Source organism: Lichenostomus cassidix, chromosome 6 (genome assembly GCF_008360975.1).
Source record: "Lichenostomus cassidix isolate B80296 chromosome 6, HeHo_3.0, whole genome shotgun sequence".
Classification (NCBI taxonomy): Eukaryota; Metazoa; Chordata; class Aves; order Passeriformes; family Meliphagidae; genus Lichenostomus; species Lichenostomus cassidix.
Window position 1 is genome coordinate 20,487,983 of NC_139487.1, and position 25,816 is coordinate 20,513,798.

General features: G+C 40.7%; 1 protein-coding gene and 1 long non-coding RNA gene across 5 annotated transcripts in view; one reads left to right on the plus strand and one right to left on the minus strand.

The window, feature by feature from the left end:
- Positions 1-2,160: 2,160 nt before the first annotated feature.
- LOC146435446 (uncharacterized) lies at positions 2,161-9,211 on the minus strand. The gene is made up of 3 exons (XR_014853236.1): positions 7,157-9,211; positions 4,058-4,203; positions 2,161-2,693 (listed from the first exon to the last, which is right to left on the minus strand). It is a non-coding gene; the product is annotated as an uncharacterized LOC146435446 (long non-coding RNA).
- A 2,495-nt stretch (positions 9,212-11,706) lies between these two features.
- Positions 11,707-25,816, plus strand: part of VCL (vinculin) — a 57,782-nt gene continuing 43,672 nt past the window's right edge. For 2 of the 4 annotated variants that reach the window (XM_085065572.1, XM_085065574.1), the window contains exon 1: positions 11,707-12,169. In XM_085065572.1, the coding sequence (XP_084921698.1) occupies positions 12,002-12,169 (168 nt within the window). In that variant the 5' untranslated portion in view covers positions 11,707-12,001. The remainder of the gene's footprint in view (positions 12,170-25,816) is intronic. The other 2 variants (XM_085065575.1, XM_085065576.1) reach the window with 1 other exon arrangement.

A 25,816-nucleotide genomic window follows, 5' to 3' on the forward strand; every position in this document is an offset into this window, starting at 1 on the left:
AGGACCACAATCAGTCCTCAGAAACTTATTGCCTGTACAGAGCTTTCCTGACAACAGCTAGTGCAGCAAATGGCCTCCCCTGCTCAAACTCACATTTGGAAATACACTTAGTGGTATTATTTTAAACTCTTCCTGAAGGTTGTAGAAGTATTGGTTTCCTACAGCAGCAGAAGGAAGTTGACATCCCAAGGGGTTTGTGTTGTGAACACATGAGCTCTATGTACTCAGATGTGTGTGTGCACGTGTAATTTCTTAAAATGTTTTCCTTCAGTTTTGACCCATATTTTTCCTCTCCTTTAATATTAATTTGAAATTAAAATCTAGAAAGCACATTTCCTATGTTCACTGTCATTTAATGGACAAAATAAAGTCTTCTCCTTCCATGAAATCTCTCAGCCGCTCAAAGCAGTCCTGTCAGTAGAATGCTTAAATGATGTTCCCAAAATAAATTTTCTCCCTGTCTCAGTCCTGTGTTCAGAATCTGTTTTCTTTACCTCATTTTCAGATCTAATTTTCCCAGGGTTTCTATTGCATTATGTTCTCTCTGCCTTTGCTCCCAGTCTCCAAGAGAAATGCAAACCTAATTAAAGACACATGGCATTTTTAGGCTATATTACAGACATTTTGATTGAAAATAGGCTTGCAGGAAGCCATGGGAAGCTGTTTCCAGGCTTCTTTTCTGGGAGAGAGATGCCACAAGCTTTCTCCCAACTTACATGAAGGAGATGCAAGGAAAGTATTCCACAGAGAGCACCCTAAAAACTGTCACCAGTAGGGGCTGTGGGCTGATCTGCTGGAAGGTAACTCTGCAGGGAAGGATCTCAGGGGTCACGGTGGACAACAAGCTGTTCATGATCCAGCAAGTGTGCCCTTGTGAATAAGAAAACCAAGGGTATCATGGGGTGCATTGGGAAAAGCACAGATGACAGGTCGAGAGAGGTGATCCTGCCCTTCTACTCAACCCTGGTGAGGGGCATCTGAAGCACTGTGTCCTGTTCTGGACAGGACATGTTCTGTCTCAGAACATGAGAGACATGGAACTCCTGGAGCAGGCCCAGCAGAGGGTGATAGAGATGATTTAGGGACTGGAGCATCTCTCTTATGAGGGAGCAGGATCTGATCAGCCTCGAGAAGAGACGAGTGAGAGGGGAACTCATCCCTGTCTGTCAGTATGTAAAGAGAGGGTGTTGAAAGGGTGGAGCCAGGCTCTCCTCACTGGTGCTGGACAGTAGGACAAGAAGCAACAAGCAGAAATTGATGCATAGGAAGTTCCACCTGAACATGAAGAAAAATTTCTTTACTGTGCAGGTGACTGCACCCTGGAACAGATGGCCCAGAAAGGGTGTGGAGTCTCCCTCAGTGGAAATATTCAAGAACTATTTGGATGCAATCCTGTACAACATGCTCCATGAAGACACTGCTTGAGCAGAGAGGTTGGACCAGATGACCTCACCTGTGACCTTTTCCCAACCTTACCCATTTTGTGATAAGCATGTAAATCAGGTGCATGGGAGTACATGCATTGATATAGGTATTTATGTATATATATTTAATCTATAACATGCATATATTTAAGATATGTACAATTCTTTTCTTACAGCTCATGTTTCTTGTGAGAAAAACATGCATGACATTTAGAGGTTTGTTCAGCAAGCAGTCCCTGCCACATGACTAGATGCAAGCTCACTCCATGACCTGATCCACAGCTGTGCTTCTCAGATCACTGTGTTCATGGTGGTCCATACTGCCAGGATATGATGACACAGCAGCATTGTTTTCCCTCACATTATCACTACTTATCAAAAGGGAACAGTACTGTGTTTATACAGTATGTATCTTTGTTGCAACAGAGATGAGTCAATTCTAGGAGAGGAAAAGCTCAGTCACAGAAAAGGGGATGTAACAGAAACAGCAGATAACAAGTTACTTTCATATGGAATATTATCACCCTGAAGTTTCTTATTACCCTGACACAAACTTTGGTCCATCTTTCCTGAAGAGAGGTGCAAGAGAAGAACCATTTCACAGGAACAACATGAAGATGCCCAGTCAGGCCATGTGTGTCATCTAGCACAGTATCCTGACTCTGACAGTGGTCAACAGTAAATGTCTATGAAAGAGTACAAAAGGGAAACAAGAATAAAATAACAATTCCCAAAATACATATGTTCAGCTGAAAAATCTAAAGATGGGGATCTTCTTGAGCTAGAAATAATGTCTCTGTGTTTAATAGACCCTGATAGCCCATTTGTGAATTTTTTTCAAATGGCTCATGAGATTTTTCCATATAAGCTTTTGCAATCAATAATCCTTTTTGATGATAATATAGTGAAAACAAATCTCTGCTGAAGTTATAAGCACTAACATTCAGAATCCCTTAATTTGTAACTTACAGCTATATGTAACACTTTTTTTTTTTTATTCTCCAGCTAAAGCCTGAACAGTTTAAGCATGTACTAGGAGGAGGAATCTTTTACATTGCAAACTAATTTTTGGACTCCATGGTCATGTACAGGAATGGAAGCTGAAAAGCGGAACTAAATCGGGCACTGGGGTTTAAGCCTTTTGAGGTGTAAAGTACATCTTTCAAACAGCAGGCACAGCAATGCTTCTTACAGAATAAATTCCAACATTTCTTCAGTTAGGCAGAAACAGCTTTATCCAAGTTGCCACATTTCCTATTTTGAACAGCTCTGAAAGATAAAGGTGTCATTTAGTAACACGCCTACTAAATCTTTCACTGATGGCACAGTAGCAGAATCACTATGACTCAACTTTAACATACAATCCTAATTTGAGAGACTTGTGACTTGAAATTTAGGAGTCCTTTCCCCTGCTACTTGCACATGGTATCTTTATTGTGGTAGTTGTGATAGAGAAAAGGCATGAAGACATGCAAGCAGTTGTTTAGAACCTGAAAAGTGTTGATGCTTTTACCTAATGACATAAAATATATTTTTATATGTACTACCATACCACCTTAAAGAAACTCAAATTCAATTGTTTAGACCACAGAGTCAGTTCAAGAAGTTTGAAACACAGTGCCATCAATTCTCATTTGCTAACAGAACAAAGGATATTTCCTTTAAGCAGTTTTAAAAGAAAAATAGAATCTATTGCACCTTGACAGAATGTCCCAGGACAATGAGCACCCTGGCTTTTTCACAGCCATTCTTGCCTGAGCCATTCCAGAAAATTCATAGTTCTTTCACAATCAGTAGGAAAAATAGCCTACAAATTATTTTCCTTCATAAGAAGACCACATCCATAAGAGGAAGGCTTTTCTTATGGCATTCCAATTTGTTAGATTTTGGCTTAATTTTCTTTGTTTGTTTATAAAAGCCAGATTTATCCTCATGGTAACAAAAGGTCCTAAGCCTTGTCTATCATGCAGTGAACAAGGGTACCACTTACAAAGAATTCTATAATAGTGGCCCACTAGAAATGTGAACCACATTGAACTCCCCTGCTCTGTCAGTTGCCCTTGCTGCTTTGGCTCTGTCCTCCTGTGGCCTATAGGTTACTGCTTCTCTGTGTGCTTGGCTGACATGCAGCTAGTGCTGCTCGTGGAAATCAGATGCCTCAAAAATCTGCAACAGCTAAATACAAGTGAATCTACCATCAGGTAGAATCTGTTGAGCCTTTACCTTTCTGGGACTATGATACACATATATGAAAAGATCTTCTCAAACCTTTGAACCAGAATTTGTAGAATGTGGGCTCTAAGTATTGGTGAATTTGTTTCTATTGAGAGAAAATGTTCTGGCAGAATTTCAACGAGACCTGGCACTGAGCCCTGCTAATTTTCTCACAAACGTTCTTCTTATGGGTCTACCTGATACAATTGTGATCCCAACAGATTGATATTGGCAGAGTCTAACTACACATTTGGATCTGGAGTAGGTGCACTATTACATACTTAAAAATAGAATTGAAAAAAATAGCTGCACTTCTGTAGTTCAGGCCCTAGATAGTTAACATACAACAGTGCTTCTTTCTGCAATCACAGTATTTGTATTTCATTCCAAAACTCTGACTAAAACATGACAGCAGTTACCTTTCTGAACAAATTCCAGAAAGCTCATCTACTTCCAACTATTTTGTCCCTTGCTGTGCTGAGGATGGCTTCCCAGGCTACTACGGCTGCTTCTCTTCTCCCATATTTGGAAGTTGGCCTTCAGCATGGAGATCCCTTGTGGGTTTCTGTTTAAATTCCAGAGTCACTGTTGCACATTACCATTTCCTTCAGCTGATGTAAATCAAATACAGTATGAGTGAAAAATGTGAGTCTAGACTTGGCTAACTGCTTTACAAGGGGAACTGTGATGAACGCAGAAAGTTTGTCTCAGGAGGCAACGTTTCACAAGCACAGCATGCTTTGCCCAGTGGGACATTGCTGAGGTTATTGCCCCTCTTTTGGCACCAATTTGCACACACTTTACCATTGAGTTGGCAATGCTGACACAGTGTGCAACAGTAGAGAACTCACACAGAAAATATTGTTGCCTGGCACCAAGTGACATTTTTCTATACACAGAGCCCAAAACCAAAACATTAATTTCATTTCACCCCTGGCATTTCAGGGCATCTGCACCAAACTTAGTCCACAATTTTTGCTTCTCATCCTCCAGCAGCTTCAAGACAGCAGAACCCAAAGAGCTCCTAATTTCAAAAAATGTTAAAATTTATATTAATCAACAGTTGCTTTCTGTAAATGGACTGAATACATGATATTATATGGCATAAAATGCCTTAAATAGGATTTATTTGAAAACATTTTAACAGAATTAGTAGTTTATAACCAAGCTCCTTTAGGACAGGATTTATGAACCTCTCGTTCCTATCTCTGAATACTGACATGGCAATGTCATCTGTGTAATGGGGCAAAATGCCACTAACACTTGATACCTACAGGAAGGCAAGGCAAAGCAAAGGGATCTTCTCTGTGGACAAGAGATTCACAGTTTCATTTTTAATAGCCAGGAATCTAGTTGTAGATGAGACTACAAGAAAGATTATCATATTTTTGGTATACTGAAGAGATTCTAAAACAAAACTTACGGACATAACATGTCATGAGGACAGGTTTTTTTCAGGCCCAGTAATGTAGCATGAATAGATGTTATTCTGGATTCTTCCCTTTGCAGCAGGATAAAACTCTCACTACAGTCCTAATGATCTATAAAACCATGAGTGGCAGAGTGTTGAATACACACTGTCCTTTCTGTAACACCACTGCATTTTATGTGGAACAGAGAACAAAAAGATTCACAAAGCAATCTTACAATGAGTCCTACTGAATTTTCCCCAAGTACAAGGTCCAATTATATGAAAATAACTGCAAGTTCAGGATCTGGGGGTACGAAGAAGGAAGTATTTTTGCATTAGGTTAATTGTCTTTCTCTACTGTAATTACTTGAAGCTCCTCTGGGACACTTGAAGAGTTTTAGTCAAGATGTATTAATGAATACAACACAGATAAGAAACTCAAAAGTATGTAAAAAAACTATATTTATTCTGTGGATTAATATCTCCACTGTATATGGAGGGAGTTTATACACAGATACAAAAATTAAATGCCATCTAGCATTTTCTCTTTTAATTTGGCCATTTAGTATTTCCTGATGTCAGTAAACTCCTGTGTCTACTAATATATGGCTACAAATCTTCAGCATGCATACAAAACCAGATAATCATAAAAGCCATAAAGAATCTATGAAAATGTTAAAGATTTCTACAATTGTGCAGTTAAAACCCAACCACATATAGGCATACATAGAAAGAGTTCATTATTACTTGAAATAATACTATTTAATTTCAGCCAGTGGTTTTTCAAGAAGTGTTGGCCAGCCTAAAGGCTTTGACTTTGTGCTGAATTTGAACATACACAGAATTGTTGAACCCTCTAAGTCTGTTCATCCTGCAGCAGGGAAATAAATAACTTAGGAGACTCCAAATCAGCAGAACACTTAAAATTTCAGACCAATCTTACACTTCCCAATACAGACATGCTTTAATATTTGAGTAAATAAAATCCAATACAAAGAACCACTAGGAAAGGAGTTGATAGATACAAGGACCTAATATTAGAAGTAGGGGGAAAAAAGCCTGCAGAGGCACTGATGAACATGTAACCCCACTCACACCCCCTCCAAAAAACCCAAACAAACAAAACAAACCAACAAAAAGCCATCACCATCATCAAACTAAACCAACCAACCAAACAAAAAAATGCAAACAAGAATTCCATAGATCATCTTAGAGGCTGGTCTGGATACAGAGGTCCTTGAAATGGAATTGAACATAACTGGACTCAAAAACACCTTATCAAGAACTGAGTATCACGATATGTTCTTGCAAGGCAGATAAAAAATATGAGAACTTACTGTAGACATCTCACCTGAGATATCTATCCATTTCAGTACAAAGTAAAACAGGGGAAGCTTAAACTGATCAACAGGAGTAATTTAAAACAGCTTCTCCTTTTTAAGGAAATACACCAAGACCATTTAAGAAGTTAGTTGCCACATCTCAGCTGGTAAAAGCTGCAGCTCTGTAAACTGCTTGATGACAAGAGACTTACTGTTCTCACAAAGCATGTTCTTGGAAAGGGATCATGGAGCAACAAATGCCATTTAAAGCCACATGACAACATCCACATGAGGTTTAATATTACTATCTTAAACACATTTGACATCTTTGGTTTATTTGCCTCAATTTCCCTGTGTTCGTGTGTAGAAATGACCATAAATATTAGCCAAAATCTCTATTTTCAAATTGAATATTTAGACTATTAAAATGGTCACGTAGTGTGAATAAATCACTTGGATTGTTTACCAGGTAGTCAATCACATTGACATATTGCTGAGCCAGCACACTGAGTCAAGCTCCTGAAAACTACCTCTTGCTTTATGAAAAACCAAAGTCTACTGTAGTCATAATACTTTTAGCACAAGAGTAAAAAGACTTTTGCATTCACTGTGAATAGACTGTGTAATTTTAACTACACATCCACTATTATACATGCTTCACATGTACATGATAACCTATTTTCGCCTGCAATTTTATAGAAGTTGGAAAGTGGTTTTTTTTAACCTAATCTCTAGCTAGCAATTTCTAGAATGAATACACAAAAATATACGTTTAATATGCTTACCTTTGTTTTCTACATGTTTCATGTTCTTAAACACATTCCCTGAATTTTGTTGTTACAATAGTTGTAATACTTCCTCCACAAGAAACCACTTCAGAATGAGTGCAGTTAATAAAGTATTTTGGGTTCAGAGCACTTGCCACAGTAACTGAGAAGATGAGAAAAAATGAACTGCATTTGCACTCTTGGTTTCCCAGCAAAACTTCTAGCAAGAAACCCCTTGCAGGAGACAGTGAATTGGTAGCAGCCTTCTCTGCTGACCTAAGCCCCACTATGTCTGCACAGCAATAGAACATAGCTATCGAAGAGCAGCTGGGAACCCAGGGGTGTTGTGTGATGAAACCAAGTTCTTATGCAGGAACTGGATGACAATTGTGATGTAAATTTTCCAGTTGTAATAGGCTGCTCCCATCCAGCCCAGAGAGTGACTGATGATGAGTCAGTGTATAAAAAATTTGAAGTGTTGGTGTCATTGCAGTTCCTAAAATACAGCCAGCCAAGACACAGAACTAAACAGAACCTAACCTGGTCTCATGGAAAAAGTAATCTAAATAATGGCAAGGCACATTGACAGGCCATCATGGTGAAGTTACACTGTCAAACACCTTAGTAATCTGCTCACTCCTTCTCCAAGGTTGTCATTTATTAGGCATGAAATTTATTTCTCCTGTGCCAGTCACCTACACACTAGAGCTACCAGTATAGTAATACCATTCTACAACAAACTCATGAAAAATTAAAAATTTAGGTTTAAGGTGGACATTACTACAGAAAGAAAAAAACCTTTTCCTTTAAAATTCAATCATCCATTACTTACTCCTTAGATTATCCAAAGTTAATGCTTGATAAGAGGGAAATGTAGAACATCCACTGATCAACAGTAGCTTCCAATCCTCCAGAAGCTGATAAAAGAGACTCTAAACCTTAAATTTCAGCATATGCTTAAATCTTGATAGGATCAAGACATTTATACAATCCAGTTTATGCACTATGTGATATAGCATTGCTGTAAATTTTCTCAGGCAGCTAATTAGATTTTACTCAGAAAAGTTAGAATTGGTGCAGTAAAGGAACATCATCAGATCATTCCAGGGAACACCATCATTCCAGGGAAAAGTGATTCATCACAGCCAAGTGTATTTGCCTAGAAAGCATAATTCTTCTCTACTGTGGTACCCAATACTGAAAATAACTACTGTAAAATGGAGGCTAGTGCTTTGAGCTATTCAGACACTTTCAATTCAATGAAATATTAACACTAGCAAAATACCTTATAATTGCAGGCAAGTTCATGAAGCTCTTCACACATAGCTCATTTCCACTGCTCCTTCCACTTGCAGGTGCAGTGCCATGTACCCTGGGCATGGGATACAGAATGCTCCAAAAGACACTGTGGCAGAGGCTGCATTGCAGCTATGCTTTTTGTAAGCACACAGTGTCCTCCCTTTTTCTAACTAAGCCTATTGCTTCTGTACTCATACATCTTGCCTCAGTGGAAGTAAAGCGAGAATTTCTTTGCTTCATTAAAAGACTTGTGAAAAAATGAGAATTTATTTGATTATTTGGGTCACAGAGACATTATGGCCCTAAAGACAATGGAAATTTCTGTAAGTAGAAGAGTCTGCTGACATCAAGTTCTCTGCAGAAATGGGTTTAACTGGACTCACCTGAATTCTTATGAAATACTACAAGATGTGGAAAGAATGCCTTAAAAGCTAATCCTTTCATTCTAATCACATGAACCCACTTGAGATGCTGGTCACCACTGTCATGCATAGATATTACTACATATTATTACAATAACAGATATTATTTCTTAATAATGCTAAGATTTTGAGTGTGTGGAAAGGAAAGGAAATTTTGCACCCCTGTGTTTTGTTTAATGTGCAGTACCATATTGGAAGAGGACAAAAGAAATCACATTTCCTTCTTGGGCTCTATAAACAGAAAATATAAAATCTATTATTACTTTCTAACCATCTACTAGTACCCGACGAATTAATGATTAATGTAGAACCTGGAGAAGCAATAGCAATATCACAGTAAGAAAATGAACTTTCTTCAAGAAGTACCTTCCTCAAAGCTGTTACTCATAGGACATCAATTGTGGCAGTTGTGAATACTGCAAAAGAAAGAGAAAACACTGTAAATGTAGTACTTCAAAAGAAAAAAAAAACAAACCAAAAAAGTGTTACATACTATTGCTGTTAATTGCATGGACTTTTGCTGGATGTGGCTCCAAAAATTAGGCAGCCCCAGCAACAGCATGGAGCAAATTTCAGTGGTGGGCATGCAGTACAGTCACATAATGCAGAGAATAAAATTTAAATTTTGTATGGGCAAAATTTACATCAATATGAGCCAAATAGTGAAACAAACTCTTAATATGAACACATCCCAAATACAAGTACAGATTTTGGTCCTGTAGGCAGGAAGAATTTCAGGAGGTCACCCAAAATGTCCATCTGTTCTGTATTTCAATTTACCTGTAGTAACTGTACCTATTTAAGCCACCAGGTCAGCATTTTTTAATGATCAGGTAACACTTTCCCTTAAAGACATATGCACAAACGTGTATTTCAGCCATAAATGAGTATACACAATCCTAAAGCTAAAGCAGTTATTTTTAATCAAAGAGCTTAGTTTATGTGCAAGTCCCACAAATTACTAAATATGTGGGGTTTATCAAGTCTGCATTCTTCTGTAAAACAGAATTTAGCAGATTATTAGTCACTCATTATTACTGATCCATAGTATATGAAAGAGGTATTGCTGGGAACATATATACTAAAAATGGTAAGTAACTGCTATACAGCCAATAGCAAACAAACTACTCTTACAGTGCACAGTTCAAGTAACTTGAAACACTCATTACTGTTGAAAGGCTGATATTGTAATTATGTTTTGCATACCAATAGCATAATTTGATTATCTGTTATCAAGCCTACAGGTATACCTCTTTCCAAACCAAATGGGATTGTACAACATGGAAATTAGTTACATGACTTCTAATGCTGGAGAATCAACAAATACAATTTCCAACATACTAAAAGAGAACAGTAACCAAAATAAAACAAAAAAACTTCTGACCTAAGGGTGTTGCTAAGATTTCTTAACCCTGCCAAAATCAGTTTTTCCTAGCTGTTTAGGCCTACAACATGTTACTGTCCCTGTAGCTCCAACCACGGAGCTGGTACGAGAAGTTACAAAGACAAATCCTTGAGCCCACACCAGCCTTACTGATTTAATTGCCCTTTCTATACGTCCCTGTGTCTACTGGTAGGACCAGCTGCGTTCAAACATTGCACAGAAAACACATTGTTTGCTCTGGAACATTTCAGAGAGCAACCTAGTCTGTCAGGGACATTGATTTATAGCTTAAAATAGCAGCACAAGGATAAAACCACCTAAAAGCCAGCAATAACTTTCCAGATCTGAACCTGAGCTTGTGTTATCAAATAAAGGAACAAGTGCAGACCGTAACTCCTTAATCACGCTTTATTTCATTACGAGTGCTGCCAGCGCCAGCAGAGCCCCTGCCCGGGGCACGCCGGAGGCGGGCAGCGCTCCTACGGCTCACCCGAGCTGTGTGGGACGGGCAGCCGCGCTCCCACAGCGGCGCTGAGGGAAAGCGGGGATTATGTTCCTCTCTGGCTACGGTTTATAGTCTTTCTCCCAACACGCCGCTCACCTAAGTGTATTTAAACGAGCTCCTGCTGGTACCACCAGTCATAGCGGTAAAACCCAACCGTGCCGCCCTGGCCCGCCCCGCGGGGCCGCCGCCGCCTCAGCGCTGTCCCGTCGTGTCCCCTCAGGCCATGAGGGGCGGCGCGCGGGGGCGGCACGGCGGGGACAGCTCGCCCCACCTGAGGCGGGCGGGGAGCGGCACGGCCGGGACAGCGCTACCCACCTGAGGCGGGCGGGGAGCGGGTCAGTGGGAGCAGCCCTTCCCACCTGAGGCGGGGCGCGGGCGGGAAACGGCGCCCGCAGCCGCTCGCCACTTTTTCTCAGTGGGGGCGGAAGTGGTAGGGGCCGCGCCCAGGGCGGGCCGCACTGGGGCGGCTGCGGGGAGAGCGCACGACCCGCACCAAGGGGCCGCCCCAAATAGCGCCTGGGGACAGCGGATCCGGCCAGGAGCGCCACCTCCCCTCGACCACCCCCGTCCCAGTGCTGCCCAGCCCCACACACCCGGCCGGACGGTCACGCTCCGCCTCAGCCCAACGGAGCGAACATGCGCCGGCGGCGGGCGTGGCGCAGGAATTCCACTGCCCTCGCCCCCCGCTATCCCGGCACCCCGGCATTAATCGTCTCCTTATATGGACACCAGAATGTCTGACGTCATCCCGACTATGGGAAACCAGCGCCCGCGCAACCAAGCTTGGTTGGGCAGGCGGGTGGTGCGGGAAAGGCAGGGGGCGGAGGGGGAAGGAGGCCCTGGAATGTTGATGGACGCGGCGTTGCGCCACTGGGAGCGGCGGCCCCGACTCGGCCATTGGGCGAGGCGGCCGGGGGCGGGAGCCGCGGGAGGGGCGGGCTGTGGCGGTTGAAAAGCCGCCGCCTGGCTGGGGAACAGCGCCAGTGCGGGGTGGGTGCTGCCAGGCGGTGGCAGGAGGGCAGCGAGTTCGAGTCCCGCCTCCGCGAGCCTGAGCCGGCAGCAGCTTCTCCGTGTGCCCTACTCCGCTCCGGGACGAGGAGAGGGTCGGAGTGGTCGTTTGGTTTCCTTTTCTTCCTCCTTTTCCTCTTTGCGCGGAGGCCGCGGCTTTCTCTGTGGGGCGCTAGCCCGCAGGGACAGAGTTTGCCAGGAGTTTGTGCTGAGTTCGGGCCCCGGCCCCCCACCCCGCCGCCGCCATGCCCGTCTTCCACACGCGCACCATCGAGAGCATCCTGGAGCCTGTGGCCCAGCAGATCTCCCATTTGGTCATCATGCACGAGGAGGGGGAGGTGGACGGAAAGGCCATACCGGACCTCACCGCCCCCGTGTCGGCCGTGCAGGCCGCTGTCAGCAACCTGGTGCGGGTGAGTAGCGGCGGCTGGCCCGCCTCCTCCGCGCCTTCTCCCGGGAGCGACTTTGGCCGCCGGGGACAACTTGGGAGTCCGGCGGCGCCTGCCCCGCCCCGGGCTGTCGCGGACAGGTGTCCCGGTCCCCGCCCCGTGAGCACCGGCCGGGAGCGGCGGCGGGGCCCGGCAAGGGGTTAAGTTAGAAGGCTGGCTGGACCTCTGCGGCTCCCGCCTGGAAGCCGCCTTCGTCTGTTCCCGCCCCGGCCGGCGGAGCGGCCGGGAGAGCCGTGCTGAGGAGCAGTGTTGTCCCGGCAGCGAGTTGCTCACTGTCTCGGAGCGAAGAAGCCTTTGCCCACCTGAGGAGCGGCATCGCATTAAAGTGCAGTAAAGCGCGGTAGTTGCTGCTGTTCATTCCCGCCCCGAAACGCCTCTCAGATGGCTCTGATACGCTGTGTGGTTCTTTGCTGCCTAGGAAACTCCTATTTTAAGTGTGTGCACTATAAAAGGTAAAATACTTAATTGGCGTGAGCCTATCCTAAAAAACTCAAACCCAGCCGGTAACAATGCCCAAACCTTGCAGGCATTTGGGTTTCATGTTTAAATTGGTGAAGGCTGGCCGTTCCTTATCAGTGCAGGAGTTGAGGCAGGACAGACCTGTGGTTTCCAGCCAAAGTCTGGAGCTGTAAATTGTTCCTGTTACTTAGTCTCGAGTGTGAGTTACTGTTTGCTTGTGGGAAGCTGAAGGTGGTGGAAATTTGGCTTGACTCTCTTGACTTGTTGAAAAACAGTTATGCATAGCATGTCTCTTTAAGATCTGAGTACTTGCAGTATGGACTCTGCAGTTTGAGAAGTGCAAGTGACTAATACATTTGAAATGTTTTAGTGGTGTTAGCACTCTTATAATCCACAAAAGAATAACGAACCGTTGCAAGGCAGAAATATTTTCTTTGATATAGAAAGCACTGTGACATTGCATGCTCTTCTATTGCATTAAAAACTACCTGGTAATACTCACCTTGCACCTTTAAGCACGTTTGTAGATACTGAGTTCATTTTTGAACGTCACATGTTGCTTGCTCAGTTTGAATCCTGTAAAATTTTAAAGTAATTCCTGGCAAGAAATACCCCTTGCCAGTAAACTTTGCCTTAAAATGAATAGCTAAGCCGGTTAAAATACTGTGTCACTGCTAACCAATGTAGCAATGCACTGAACTCACGAGGCTTGTGGGCATAAGAAGCTGTCAAGATGACTAATGTATGTGATGTGTTTATCACGTTTTGGCCTGTAGTACTTGCTCCTGCTAGAATAACTTGCCACTTTGAGGTTTTGCAGTTTACTACAATGTGACTACAGCTCTTGGTCCCCATGACTATAAATATTACAGGCTGTCTAGAATACTTGTGCTTCTTGCTGACTGTAGCAGACACTCTCCTTTTTATGAAGAACAATCATTCTGCAGCAATTCACTGATGTAATAGGTGTTTTGGCTGTAAGGGTGTGAAGCCTGTGTATATGAAATACTTTTCCTTGAAAGGAAGGCAGAATAATGCTTTGCTTCTCTGAGCTAACCCTGTAACACTGGGTTGTGTGACTGTTTTTTCCCTGCCCCACCTTTCTCACATAAGAAACTTGATCTGATAAAGTCTCATTTATTGGAGAAATAGAGAAACAGAATTAGTTTCCTTCTGCAGCTTTCTAATGCCAGCTCTTCTTTCATTTTGGACTGTTTTGAAGCCTCTGGTTTTCTTTTCTTGCCTGCTAGCTAGGTGAAAGGAGAGATTGTGGAATTATTTTTTCTGTGTTGATTCATAAAGAGCAAGTAGAAGTGGTGTAATCTGAGGTGGTACTTACAAGGAAGATGCCCAGATCTGTTAAAATGCAGCTGACTACATTAGGAAAAATGCAAAAATAAAGTTCTGTTTCCTATCTGGAGCTGTGTTTTCAGTTTACACTCATTCTGAAGTGTAAAGGTGATTTGTGAAAGAGCAGTTTCACAGGAGCAGGAATATTTGTGCAAACAGATTCTCAAATTTTGACCTTTCTGGTGGCTTCTCAGGTGATAGCAAAGACGGAGTTGTCAGTACAACCAAGAGAGTAATGTAGCTGCTGGCTTGTGTTGCTTGCTGTCTGCTCAGGGCTCTTAGTACAGTGTGATGGTCACAAAGTACATAAAGGAAAGTACTGAGGAGCAGAGAGTTTTTTGGTGATAAATTTTCTTACACAGCAGCACTACTCTCCAGCTGCCCAGCCTATAGTAAGGATTCTGCAGTTTGTAAATGCATTGGTAAATGCAATATTTAATTGGTTTAACTATCATGTCTGTATGTAACTGCTGGTAGCAGTGTTTGAAGTGTTGAGACCCATTCTTGTGGAAGGCCTAGAAGATGCACTGTGAGGGGAAATGGGCTAGGAAAAGACTGTATAGCTGTGAGGAAGGACCTATGTGCAATAACTTGAACATTCCTGAGATGACATTAGCACAATACACTATTCAAGATGGAGCAGAGGTTGATAGATATGAGAGTCTTACATTAGGACTATTAAATGAGTCAAAAGGGAGTCCTCCTAAATATCCTGACCAGAGACCTCTGTAAGAGAACTTTTTCTTCAGCATGCATTTCTGTATTTTCTGTCATTAATGGTTCTGCTGTATTTTAAGGTTTGCTTGAGGCCATCTTAAATTATATGGCTTTTTTAAATGTAAAGCTTGCACAGTCAAGAAGACATACCATAGGGATACTTCCTTGTCAGAACCTAATTGTAAAGTAATCCTGGGAAGGAGATAGTTCAAGTCATTGTTGAACTTAATGAAATCTTTAAGTTAATCTTTCTCATGGTAAAATACCAAAGAAAGACTTGGTAGTCTGTTTGCAATATGCAAGTTTAATTCCACTACATCTTGATTATTCTGTTGGGGAATAGCTTCTACACAATATTTCTCACATTGTTTTGAAGCATTTTGATGAAATTTCTTGACTGTGGGATAAAGTCCTTGTTGTGCAAAAATAGAATGTGGAGGTAAGCATCAGAAGCTTTTTTCAACAGAAATCAGCTGTGTCTGGAGCCAAGAATTTGAGGGAGAGGCTTCACATACCACAAGACTATGAATGCACTAAATCAGTCTTTTTTTTTTTTAACTGAAAATCTTTGTATTGGCTTATATTTGTAGTGAATGTGTGCCTCATAAAGGAAGGTTGGCACTTGGTGTTTCTTTTAGCTAAAAGATGTGACACTGTAAGTCAACAAAAGTGGTGCTGGTGGTGGGTTATAGTCAAGCCTGCCTAATAGGTATGGAATAATTCTGAGCTTGCTAAATATCCTATTATTTCAGAGGAGAGTGAAATGAAATTTTGAGTTTTAACTAGTCAAACTTCTCAGGGAGGCAATGAACCACATGGTGGTTTTCTAGTTGTTTTGGGCTTTATTTTCTGCCCTAATTGTTTAGTTTTCTTGGTTTTATTTTTTAAAGAAACTCATCAGACCTTTAGCCTATTTTAAAAAGAGGGATTTTTATCAAGGATGAATAATGATGATGCAGAAATGTTAAACCAATCACACCAATTATATAAATAGCTTCACTGGAGGAGAAAAAAGCCTGCTAATTTGCAGTAGTGAATTTACAAGCATTTATGCTCAGACCAATGTTACATTATTGCCAAACAAAGAAAGCAAATTCTACTCTGGTGTTGTAAGCTCCATACTGCCTTGTATGGATTCTAGCATTCTGTCAGTACAGTCATAGCCCACTCTGCTCACTTTGCTCTGCTGTTTCAGACAGAACTGCCTCGGAGCAGTGTTGCTCTTGCTCTGTAAAATACCAACAATACCATGGGTGAAGCTGCTGAGTTTGACAGTTTGAGCAGTAATTTTCTGCATCAAAGTTAAAGTAGTAGAAGGGACTCGGAAAGGACATGTAATTTAAAATACCAGAGCAGGCTCAGCAGCTCAAGGAGGTGTTGGTTTTTCAGAGTCTGGGCTGTTGAAGCAGGTCAATGGTCTGAAAGATCTGACCTGCTTTACCTGAGACCAGTTGCCTGAGATTTAATGTTTTTCATGTCCTTCATTTTTGTAGAGTTTGGGGCATCTGAGGAGTCATACTTATGTGCAATGCTCTTAATGGAAGATTTAAGACACTAATGGTAGCAAATGAAGTGGCTGAGCTATTTCAGAACAGAGATCTTCTCTGGAAACACAATGCTTGTCTATTTGATGATGCAACTTCTGCCTTTCCATCCTCTGTGCTGTCCTTTTGTCTGTGAGTCTGTTTCACAAGTGTCTATATGCATCCAGTTTCTGTGACTTTATTTTTTAATGGGAAAAAATTGCTTTACTCTCTATTAAATTGCTGATGACCACATTTGCCAAGAAGGTGTTATCACAGCATCCAACAATATGTCTCTATGTACCTGTTGAGATTTGGAGGCTTAGGAAACACTACTGACACCTTTCTGTATGTCAGTTACTAACTGTGACTAGCGGGTCAGGCTGACCATCAGGAAGGGTCTCTTAGATTATAAATACCCTGTCTCATAGTCAGGGTTTATCAGATGTTTCCTTTAAGTAGAACTGGCCCAAGCACTATTTTAAAATGTAAATAAATACAGTCTAGAGTAAGATCAAGCTTAACTGGAGATTGACCTACTACTATAGGGTCTTGTACTGTATGGGAACAAACAATCATGTGTGTCAAAGGTTTTTGTGACTTCCTAAAGTTGTGAGGTTGGTGTATTTAAACCACCACCAGCTGAAGCCTGCCCCATCTAGGCACAACTAAAACCACCCAGATAACTCTTAGGTGGAGCTTGATACCAATACTTTGGCAGAGAAATAAAGTCTAAACCAAACCAAAAAGTTAACTAGGGGAGTGTTGCATTTAGTGTAGCTGTAGCAGCTGTTCTGTCTCAGCAGACGAAGAAGCACTAATCACTTGAAGCTGGTGTTCTGGTTGCATATCCACAGGCCTTGGGCAGGTGTGAAGTTGCCTGGGGTTGCAGGGCCATTCAGAAAGGGCTGTCCATTTTCCCTGGACAGGCTGTAAATTGCCTACTGATACCTGCAAACCACCAGATGGGAAATCACCTATTTAAATGAATTTGTGAAAAATGCAGCCTGCCTTGAAATCCTTGTCATGATTCCAGCAGCAAAAGTCAAGTATATGGATAAACACCTGGAATGAGAAGAAATGGTCTGACTTGTGGAGACTGGATGGTGAAACAGCTTTATCATCCTAAGTTTTCATTTGACATAGCTGACTTACTTGCCTGTTATAACTCAGCATATGAACAGAGGAGTGAACTGTTGTGAGCAGCTTAGTGTTTCTCTTATTTGAGGGGAAAAAATAGCTTGCAGTGTGTTTATATATTAATGTATCTTGGAAAAGGATGGAGAAGAAAGGAAAAAGATAAGCTTTTGTTCTTGCAGAATTTTCTCCTCAGCATGAAAGATGACTCTCAAGGGGGTTGTAGTTTCTGCATTTTTTTCTTGATGTTTGTATCTTGTCATGGGATGTACAGATCTGTGCCTCTCCATCTCCACTTTACTATATTGTTACATTTTGAAGCTGAAATAAATGGTCAAAAGAGCAGAACATCTGAACTCTACAGAACTCAAGCTTAGTGACAAGTGAATGAGTACTAGAATAGTCTTGAAGATCTCGAGAGAGTAAGACTTTTCACTCCATCTTTCTAGGTTTTATCTATGAGTAGTAGAAAACTGTGATTAATGTTTTACAAATAATAAAAATTTCCTTCTTTATTTTGAGCTAGAATGTCCTTCAGTATACAGCCATTGCTTCAGGGATCATTTGCCATATTGTGGGAACCGTGGCCGTATGCTCTGAGAAAGTGGATAAGCCTCATTGGGGTGTGTGCATAGGGAGGGGCTGGGAAAAGAGTGATTAATCAGACAGAAAGCAACTTTGTAATAACAAAAGCACATCATAAACTTCTTTCTTGCTTTTATCTGTTAGGAATCATCCTTACATAAGTGATTAATTAGTTTCTGATTTGAATGGAATAATCTCTTTGTTCTGGTATTGTGTTTGGGTACTTAATTTATACCAGTCTCCTCCATCAACTTTAAAAAGAATCTTTTGTTCTCTCCTCCTTTAAATGTGCGTAGAGATGGTGAATGTCTGCTCATATGCAGCTTGCTTTTTTGGGCATAAAAACTGAGACTATTATTGTGGAATGAATAGTCTAAGTGGCAGTTGGGCTAAAAGGTTCCATATGCCAAGAATCTGGTGAATACCACTCCTGCTCGGGAAAAGTTACTATATGCTTTCTGCTGCATAAGTCAATTACACCAGTGTGGGAGGAGTTAAACCCGTGTTAAGGGCTGTGTTTCTAGCAATTTATTCTTCCTGGCGTCTTATAACTTCAGAGAGTGATGTAGTTTTGCTTTGTGCTTTGGAACAAGATGATACTTTTCTCCACACAGTGATACTGGACTGTAGATGTGGCATTCCTTTTAGAGGTTAATAAAAAAATTGACCAAACAAAACATGGTTCAGAAATGTGTACCTTCAGAACATATATGGAATAATTTACAAGTGTTTTCCCCTTCCCAATATAGTTGAAATTTGGATTGATGAAACAAACCTTTGAGAGGACTGGGTAGTGGTTAGATCCAAACAGTGGTTTTAAAGATGTGTTAGCAAATGTGGTCTTAATGCTAGTTACTGGAAATGATGCCAATTGATTTTTCAAAGGAGAGAACAGGCTAGTCCTGGTCAATTCTTTTATTGAGTACTATTTAATTTTGGTAGTGGCTTTGCACGTCGTGAAGACTACCTTTTTGTCCCTGTTCCTCTGTTGTACACTTGTGTGTGTTTCTCCTAAGCTCCTGTTTCTGACTGCAGTCTTACTAAGTCTTACTGGCTTGGTACTGCTCCCACTGAAAAGCAAGTCAGACTGGTAAACTAGTCCTTAAGAAAGATTGCAATGTTTTTTTTTTTTTCTTTAGTGACACAAATTATGTTCTATCTCTTGCTCAGTCAAATGCTGAGAAGCAATTCTTGATACAGAACTTTCCTCTGCAGCCACAGTTCTCAATTTCTGCAGAGTGATAGCCTTCCTGACGTTTCTCTTTAAATACAGCAATTGAAGTATTGTTGTTAACGAATTTGAACAGTCTTTTTGTAACTGTGTAACTGTTAAAAGTTTTTCCACTACATTAATTGTAATGTTCAGTTGTATACTTTCTTCTTTAATTTTTATGACAATGAGTGAGAGAGGATTAACTCTATATATTGTCCTTTAATTGGAGTCTAAAGTAGCAGCTTGTGTTGAGCCATGGAAATACACCACAGATGACTGCATATTGCATTTACTTTCATTTCAGAAGATACTTTGCGGATACAAGGTGACTTGCTGCATGGAGAGATGAAACGATAAAATCAAGGCTGGATCTTCTTTTCAGTTACAAATGTTTCACCAATAAGTATCTCTTCCAAAAAGAAGCCTAGCATCCTAGCGGCTCGAAACTGAATTGGGATGAATGGGGGCATGACCCTACATGCATAATACTAGTAGGTCTGGTTTGTCCCTGGAGTAAATCAGGCATTAGTGCATCTGTGAGGATATGAAAAACTGACTTGAGAATCAATAGAGGGGGCAAACCTTTCCTTTGCTTATTTTGCCTAATAATTAAAGTGTACTGAGGTATGACTTGTACTTGCCCATACCCAGAGACTGGAACCAAAGATTTGTTTGTGTCAAAATATATTGAACAACTCACTTTGTAACAAATCTCTTATTCAGAAATCAATATTGTTCTGATGCTTCAGGAGAGCTATTTACAACATGAAAAATGAGCGATGGATAACAATAGTGGGGGGATAATGGGTAACAATAGCTAATGAAGGTAGACAGAAGCAAAAAACAGAAAACCTCTTCCTGGCTTTGCAGAGTTTCTGAAACTGTCAGCTCATTGATTCTTAGTTGATGATGGTATCGTTCTCTCACTGAGAAAACATGTGTTGGAACAGTTTCCCAGTATCCTGACTTCATGGGTAGGGTAGGAAACTGATGATTCATGTTGGGTTTCTGCAGTAGAGAATGGAGAAAAGAAGCTGTTGATGTTGGCTTAGGATAGTTATGAAGAGACCTATTGTAATAATGTTGCATTGCAGTTTCCATCTATGGTTATATCCACAGAATAGCAAATATAACTTGAGCTTCTTTCACCAAATATAAATTTTGCTTGTGCCAAACTCTCAGCGTATCTTGGGGACCTGGTATTGCTGAAGGCAGATATTTGCAGAAAAGACAGAGATAATTAAGGCTTTGAGTACATCTTTTGCATGTTGTGGTCAGACACCCACACCAACCCCACAGTGGGCCCACATTTTACCTGTCTTTTGCTGCTGTATTTGCACAAACATTTTTTGTTGTCTTTCATGCCTCTCACTAGGTTCAACTCTAGATAGTCTTTGGGATGGACCCCAGCACTGCATGCTCAGCTGATGTCTATACCTCCTGGCAGGAGCACTCTGTTCATTCAGGCAGGCCTCCTGCCACTCTTGCTTTTTTTCTTGCTCACCAGGGTGAACCAGCTTGGAGTAGGTGATCCTTGAAAATCAACCAGCTCTCCAGAGCTTCTTTTTCTAGGACTGTATCCCACGTGATTTTTCCAGATAGGTCTCTGAAGAGGCCAAAGTCTATTCTGAAGCTCAGGCTCTGATCTGTCGAATTTCTTCCTTTCAGGGTTCTAAATTCCACCATCTAATGGTCACTCCATCTGACATTGGCATTCCCAGTCAATTTCTGCCTGTTTCTAACAGCACAGTGCCTCCTGCCTTTGGCTCCTCGATCTGTATCTACCAATGAAAGATAGTTAGAACTTGCAGTCTGTGAAAGGAAAAGTACAGGCAAGCAGTTTTCATATTAAACTGATTTTTTGATGGCCTAGGAAGGTTGATTTCAGCAAGTATGCCTAATCTTTGTCCTCAGGTACATATGGTGCATAAATGCTGAATAACAGAGCTCAGAAAGTATTGCTTTGGTGAACTTTACAAGCTTTATGCTCATATCTTTGTGTATGCAACTTCAAATGTTTGATTATGTTGCAGCTGTTCTGGTCTCATTGCTCAATGTTCAACTTCTGTTTGTGGGAATAGTAAAATACAATGGCATTCAGTTTGAGCTGCATTTTAGTAGCTGAGCCTTACATGAGCTAGAGACAAGCCTGTCCTGCCTGAAATGCTGAATAGCACAATAGCTGTGGTCGTTAATTTCATAAATGAGTGTATCGGCACAGAAGTGCCATAGTAACAGCAAGAGAAGTGGTGGTTAATTCTGCACCTCTGAACTGATGAGAGGCACTCTGGTCACCTTAGCTGAGTCGTTGTATGGTGGCTAACTGTACTAAGTGTTCTCAGCCTTTCTCTTTGAACGGGTGCATCAAAATGGGAAACTTGTTAAAGGCTGAGCCAGGAAAATCCATATCAACTTCCTTGCTCATTCTCGTCTTTCAACCATTTGCTGGGTGTCAGCTCTTCAGTTTCAGAAGAGTCTGACTCTTTCTGTCAAGCAGGGAAGCTGTTAAAAGCTGTCATCTAGAACTTGAGTTACTCCAGCTGAGTTGATTCCTCTGGTGGTCCTCCAACCTTTCCCTGAGTTTGGAAGAGGATGCGTATTGCAACTGTTTTAGATGAGGGAAGCATTAATAAAGCTTTCTTCTCTTATGCAGGCTTTTTGTTTACCTGCATAAATACTTGCCAGAAGGAGCAGAGACTGACTTCAGCTAGACTGATAGTCAGTAAATGTGTGACACAGATGTGTTGTGAGCTACAAGAGTTTTTGGGTGGATTTGGTTCCTGGTGACCACAAATTTACAGTTGGAAGAAATGGACTTCTTATAAATGAGTATAATACCTGTCTGTACATAGGCAATGAATGGCTAAGCTCTTCAGCTCAAAATGGGATATAGTAGTACATAATTGAGTGGAACAATAAATGTTGTAGCTGTATGCAAGCTGGCACGTTCAACCTTTCTATTTAAACTCTGGAAACTGTGTAAGTTGCTAACATACATTTGTGGGCTTGCTTGGGGAGGTTTTTAATACTGAAGTGTGTGATGCACTGAATATTCATCTCAAGAGTTATCACTAGAAAAAGGTTGCTGCATTGAGCACCCAGATGGCAGTTACTGGAAGTTTAACTTGTTTTGGTGTGCCCGTTTGCTATTAAAACCGTAGGGTTTTTTATAACTTCGGTCAAGATTAATCTCAAAAGATGTTTCACATTTCAACCTCTGAATGTGTGTATACGTGTCTATTTGCCCTTCAGCTAGGTCTTCAAAAGCTTTTGTTTTTATAATTGATAAGAAGTTTTCTTTCAAGTATTGAGTGGGCTCTGTGACTGTTTCTTCAAATTACTGCATAACTCTTAGAGGTTTGTAGGTGAGCTAACAAATTAAACTGACTAGTGTTTGGACTACAGTAAAAATCACTTTCATGAGCCTAGCTGTCGTTACAGCTTTTGCAGCACAATAGTTGTGCTGAATAACAGAGATGAGTAAATGGGGTTTCTCTCGAACTACAGAGTAGTAGCAAAAAGGTCACTTTTTATTTAGCTTGCCCTGATACAATGACAGAAAATGGATTGCAAAGGGCTAGTAATTGCCAAACCACTGGCTTAACTGTAGCAGGTGAAGTGCTCTTTGAGTCTTTGCCACACCTATAAAAAGTTCCCTATTTCTGAAAAAAATCAAAGGATGGGGAGTGGAAAACTCAGTAAATTTTAGGTAGGTTTCAGTTAGACTTGAGTTTTTCTCTGAGAAAAAAACCCCAACATAATAGCATGGCATTTCTTTAATTTCTCTTCAGTTAATGCTGGCAAAACCTTCATTCCTTGGCTTTCAGACTAGGTTCCACTGGCACTTGAGCTGTCAGACCAGCTGAGCCCAGCCCACCCCCCCAAGCAGCAGGAAGGAAGGAATATATCTTTCTGTTGATCTGATTGTTTTTTTCCCCTTCTCTTCCCAGCTTGACATCAGCAATGATTGTACTTCAAAGCCATGGAATAGAAAGTGTTTTGTCTGTCTAGTGCAAGTAAATTTTTTGCATGACAACTTTACTCTGGCAATTTGGAGTGGGACTGGAGGATACAGCTGGAATATCTGTCCTGTTCTCCAGTTACTCAGAGTAGTGAAATGCTAAAGATACTTTGTGACCCTTAAGTGGCACCACTCACACTACAAAGCATTGTTGCAGAAGATTTTTGTATGGCTGTCCTGCACTTTTTTTGTTGCAAAGGGCAAAGTTTTCTGCATGTGGCTTTTTAATTAATCACAAAAATGTTTAAGTGACTTGGTTACTGTGTGGCCATGGAGGTAATAAACTGAAGGCATTAGTATACTTGATGAATCTAGCATCTGCTCTCACCACTGAATGCAATTCCTTTCTCCAGATAGATTTTCCTGCTAGCTTGCTAGATGGCCCAAAACCTTGTATTTCTGTTTAGCATAGTATAATGGTTGTTCAGAAAATTGGTTCTCTTCTGTTCTGTTGCTATTAAACTTGGAGCAACTTCCTCAAATAGGACAAAATATTGGGAACAAATGTAGCTTCCTGTCATAGGAGTTGCTTTTAGTTGGATTTGCAGCAATACTTATGTTTCTTTTCCTAACTACATTATTGTAGCTAGTACAGAAACTTCATCTCCAGTGTATTTATTTCATTCATGTCTGTTAAACTTCTAAGAGGATTTTAACAGTTGGAAATGGATAGCCCTTTAATATATTTTTCCTGTTATGGAGTTGATTTGTTCAAATTCTTGTAATGTGACAGTCATGATTTACTGTTTTATGTGAAATGGATGATTTTGTAGAATGCCTGGCACAATAGAGCTCTAAAATGCTAACAAATTGCAATGAAGAAGGAAAAAAAGCTGCTGTTATAAAGAAATTGAACTTTCTGATGTCTCTTTATGATTGTGTCAAATCTAAAGATTAGTTTTTAACACCAGTTTATAGAGGCTTTGCTTCTCTGTAGCTCCTGAACTGACAGTGACTAGGATTTTTCCTTTTGAATGCAAGATGTGAACTCAGACTTTGACCAGGTGTGCCAATCATGGGAACTTAACTAAAGATGCAGTTTTAGCCTAGATATTTATATGGCACTGGACTGCATCCTTCAAGTTGCTTGCTTGTATTACCTAATTTTCCCTCGTGGTATTGAATTTAGCTCTAACATGAAGCTACTACTGATAAAGTCTGTCCATCCTGTCAAGCATGTGCAGAGTCCACTGTTTACAGTAACAGGGCCAAACAAATCCACTGGAGTAAAGAAAATTGTAACAGATTTTATTATTAGTTATTGTTATGTATTATTATATTTTTTATTATGTATTTATTTATTATTATTTATTCTGAACGAGGCTTTCCAGTACGGTCTGCAAGGGTAGGAGCAATGCTTTCATGATGTTTTAATTGGGTGAACATAGAGAAATGGAATGTTAGTCCAAAGCACTGTTTTAGAAGTAAGATGGCTTCAGCAGCGATTTGGGTGGAAATAGGTTTTAACAGCTCAATGCTGAATGTAAAAGTGGCTAAGAGTAAATTCTACTCTAGGTGCATAGAAAACAATAATTGTTCTGAGAGATAAATTAGGTCTGTAGAATGAATTAAATGATAAAAATTCTCAAAAGAATCAGTGGCAACTAGGAATTGGATTACACTACTCTTATGGGTTATGTCATCACTTAGTAGAAGATTTTGACTACACTGGTAACATTTGCTTCTATGCCATAGTTTATAAGCTTTTACTACAAAAACCCAAACCCTTAGTCTTCTCAAAGTATATAGTTTTTCCATATGAGTCAATAAAAAAATAGCAAATGCTATTGAAAGTAGATGGTTTTTAAAGCTTTTTTGATGTTATAGGGGTTTGTTTAATGACCATATAGTAAGCTTAAGATTTATTAAAAACTAATTTTAACAGCTGGATAAATCTTCATGTAACTTGGAATTAATGCTGCATCAGAAACTACTTTATTTGATTTTTAATTTCCTCTATCAGTTCTTTCTGCTGAGTGGCTGCTTTTTAATACTTTTCAAATTCTTTGTGGTGATTCTGCACACCAGGTCATCTTCTACATGCTGAATTCCTTGCAGAGCTGGTATAAGTGGTCATGAGCACTGAAAGCCAAATCAAGCTGGAAAACGATACCAAGTTTCTGACACACTTATGTTTTCAATGGTGCTGTAAATGAGTACTGTCCCTTGGAAGACAGCCTACCACATCTAGTTAAATTCCCTTTAATGTAACTAGATACTGTTGTAGCTAATTAAAAGATTGCGTTTATCATGTGAGCAGTGATTTACACCATGAACTTAGTGTACACTAGAATTAACTGTTAGTCAAGTAAGGTGAGACTTATGAATGACAAATTGTCCAGTGTGCTACAGAAGCTGGATAATTGTAGACTACAGCTACTGTATTTTTCTTTTCCTGGTGAGTTTTGTATATGCCCAAGGGTTAGAGATGACTTACATGAATTATAATGTCCTAAAGTAATTTTAACTAGAAGGACTGGTTTGGAAAAAGAAACTCTTCTCTTGATAAAAGAACTAATTATCAAATTATAGTAGCTCTGTAAAAAGTCACACTTAATCCTTTATTCACACTTAATTTTTTCCTTTCTGTTAAATTAATCATGTAA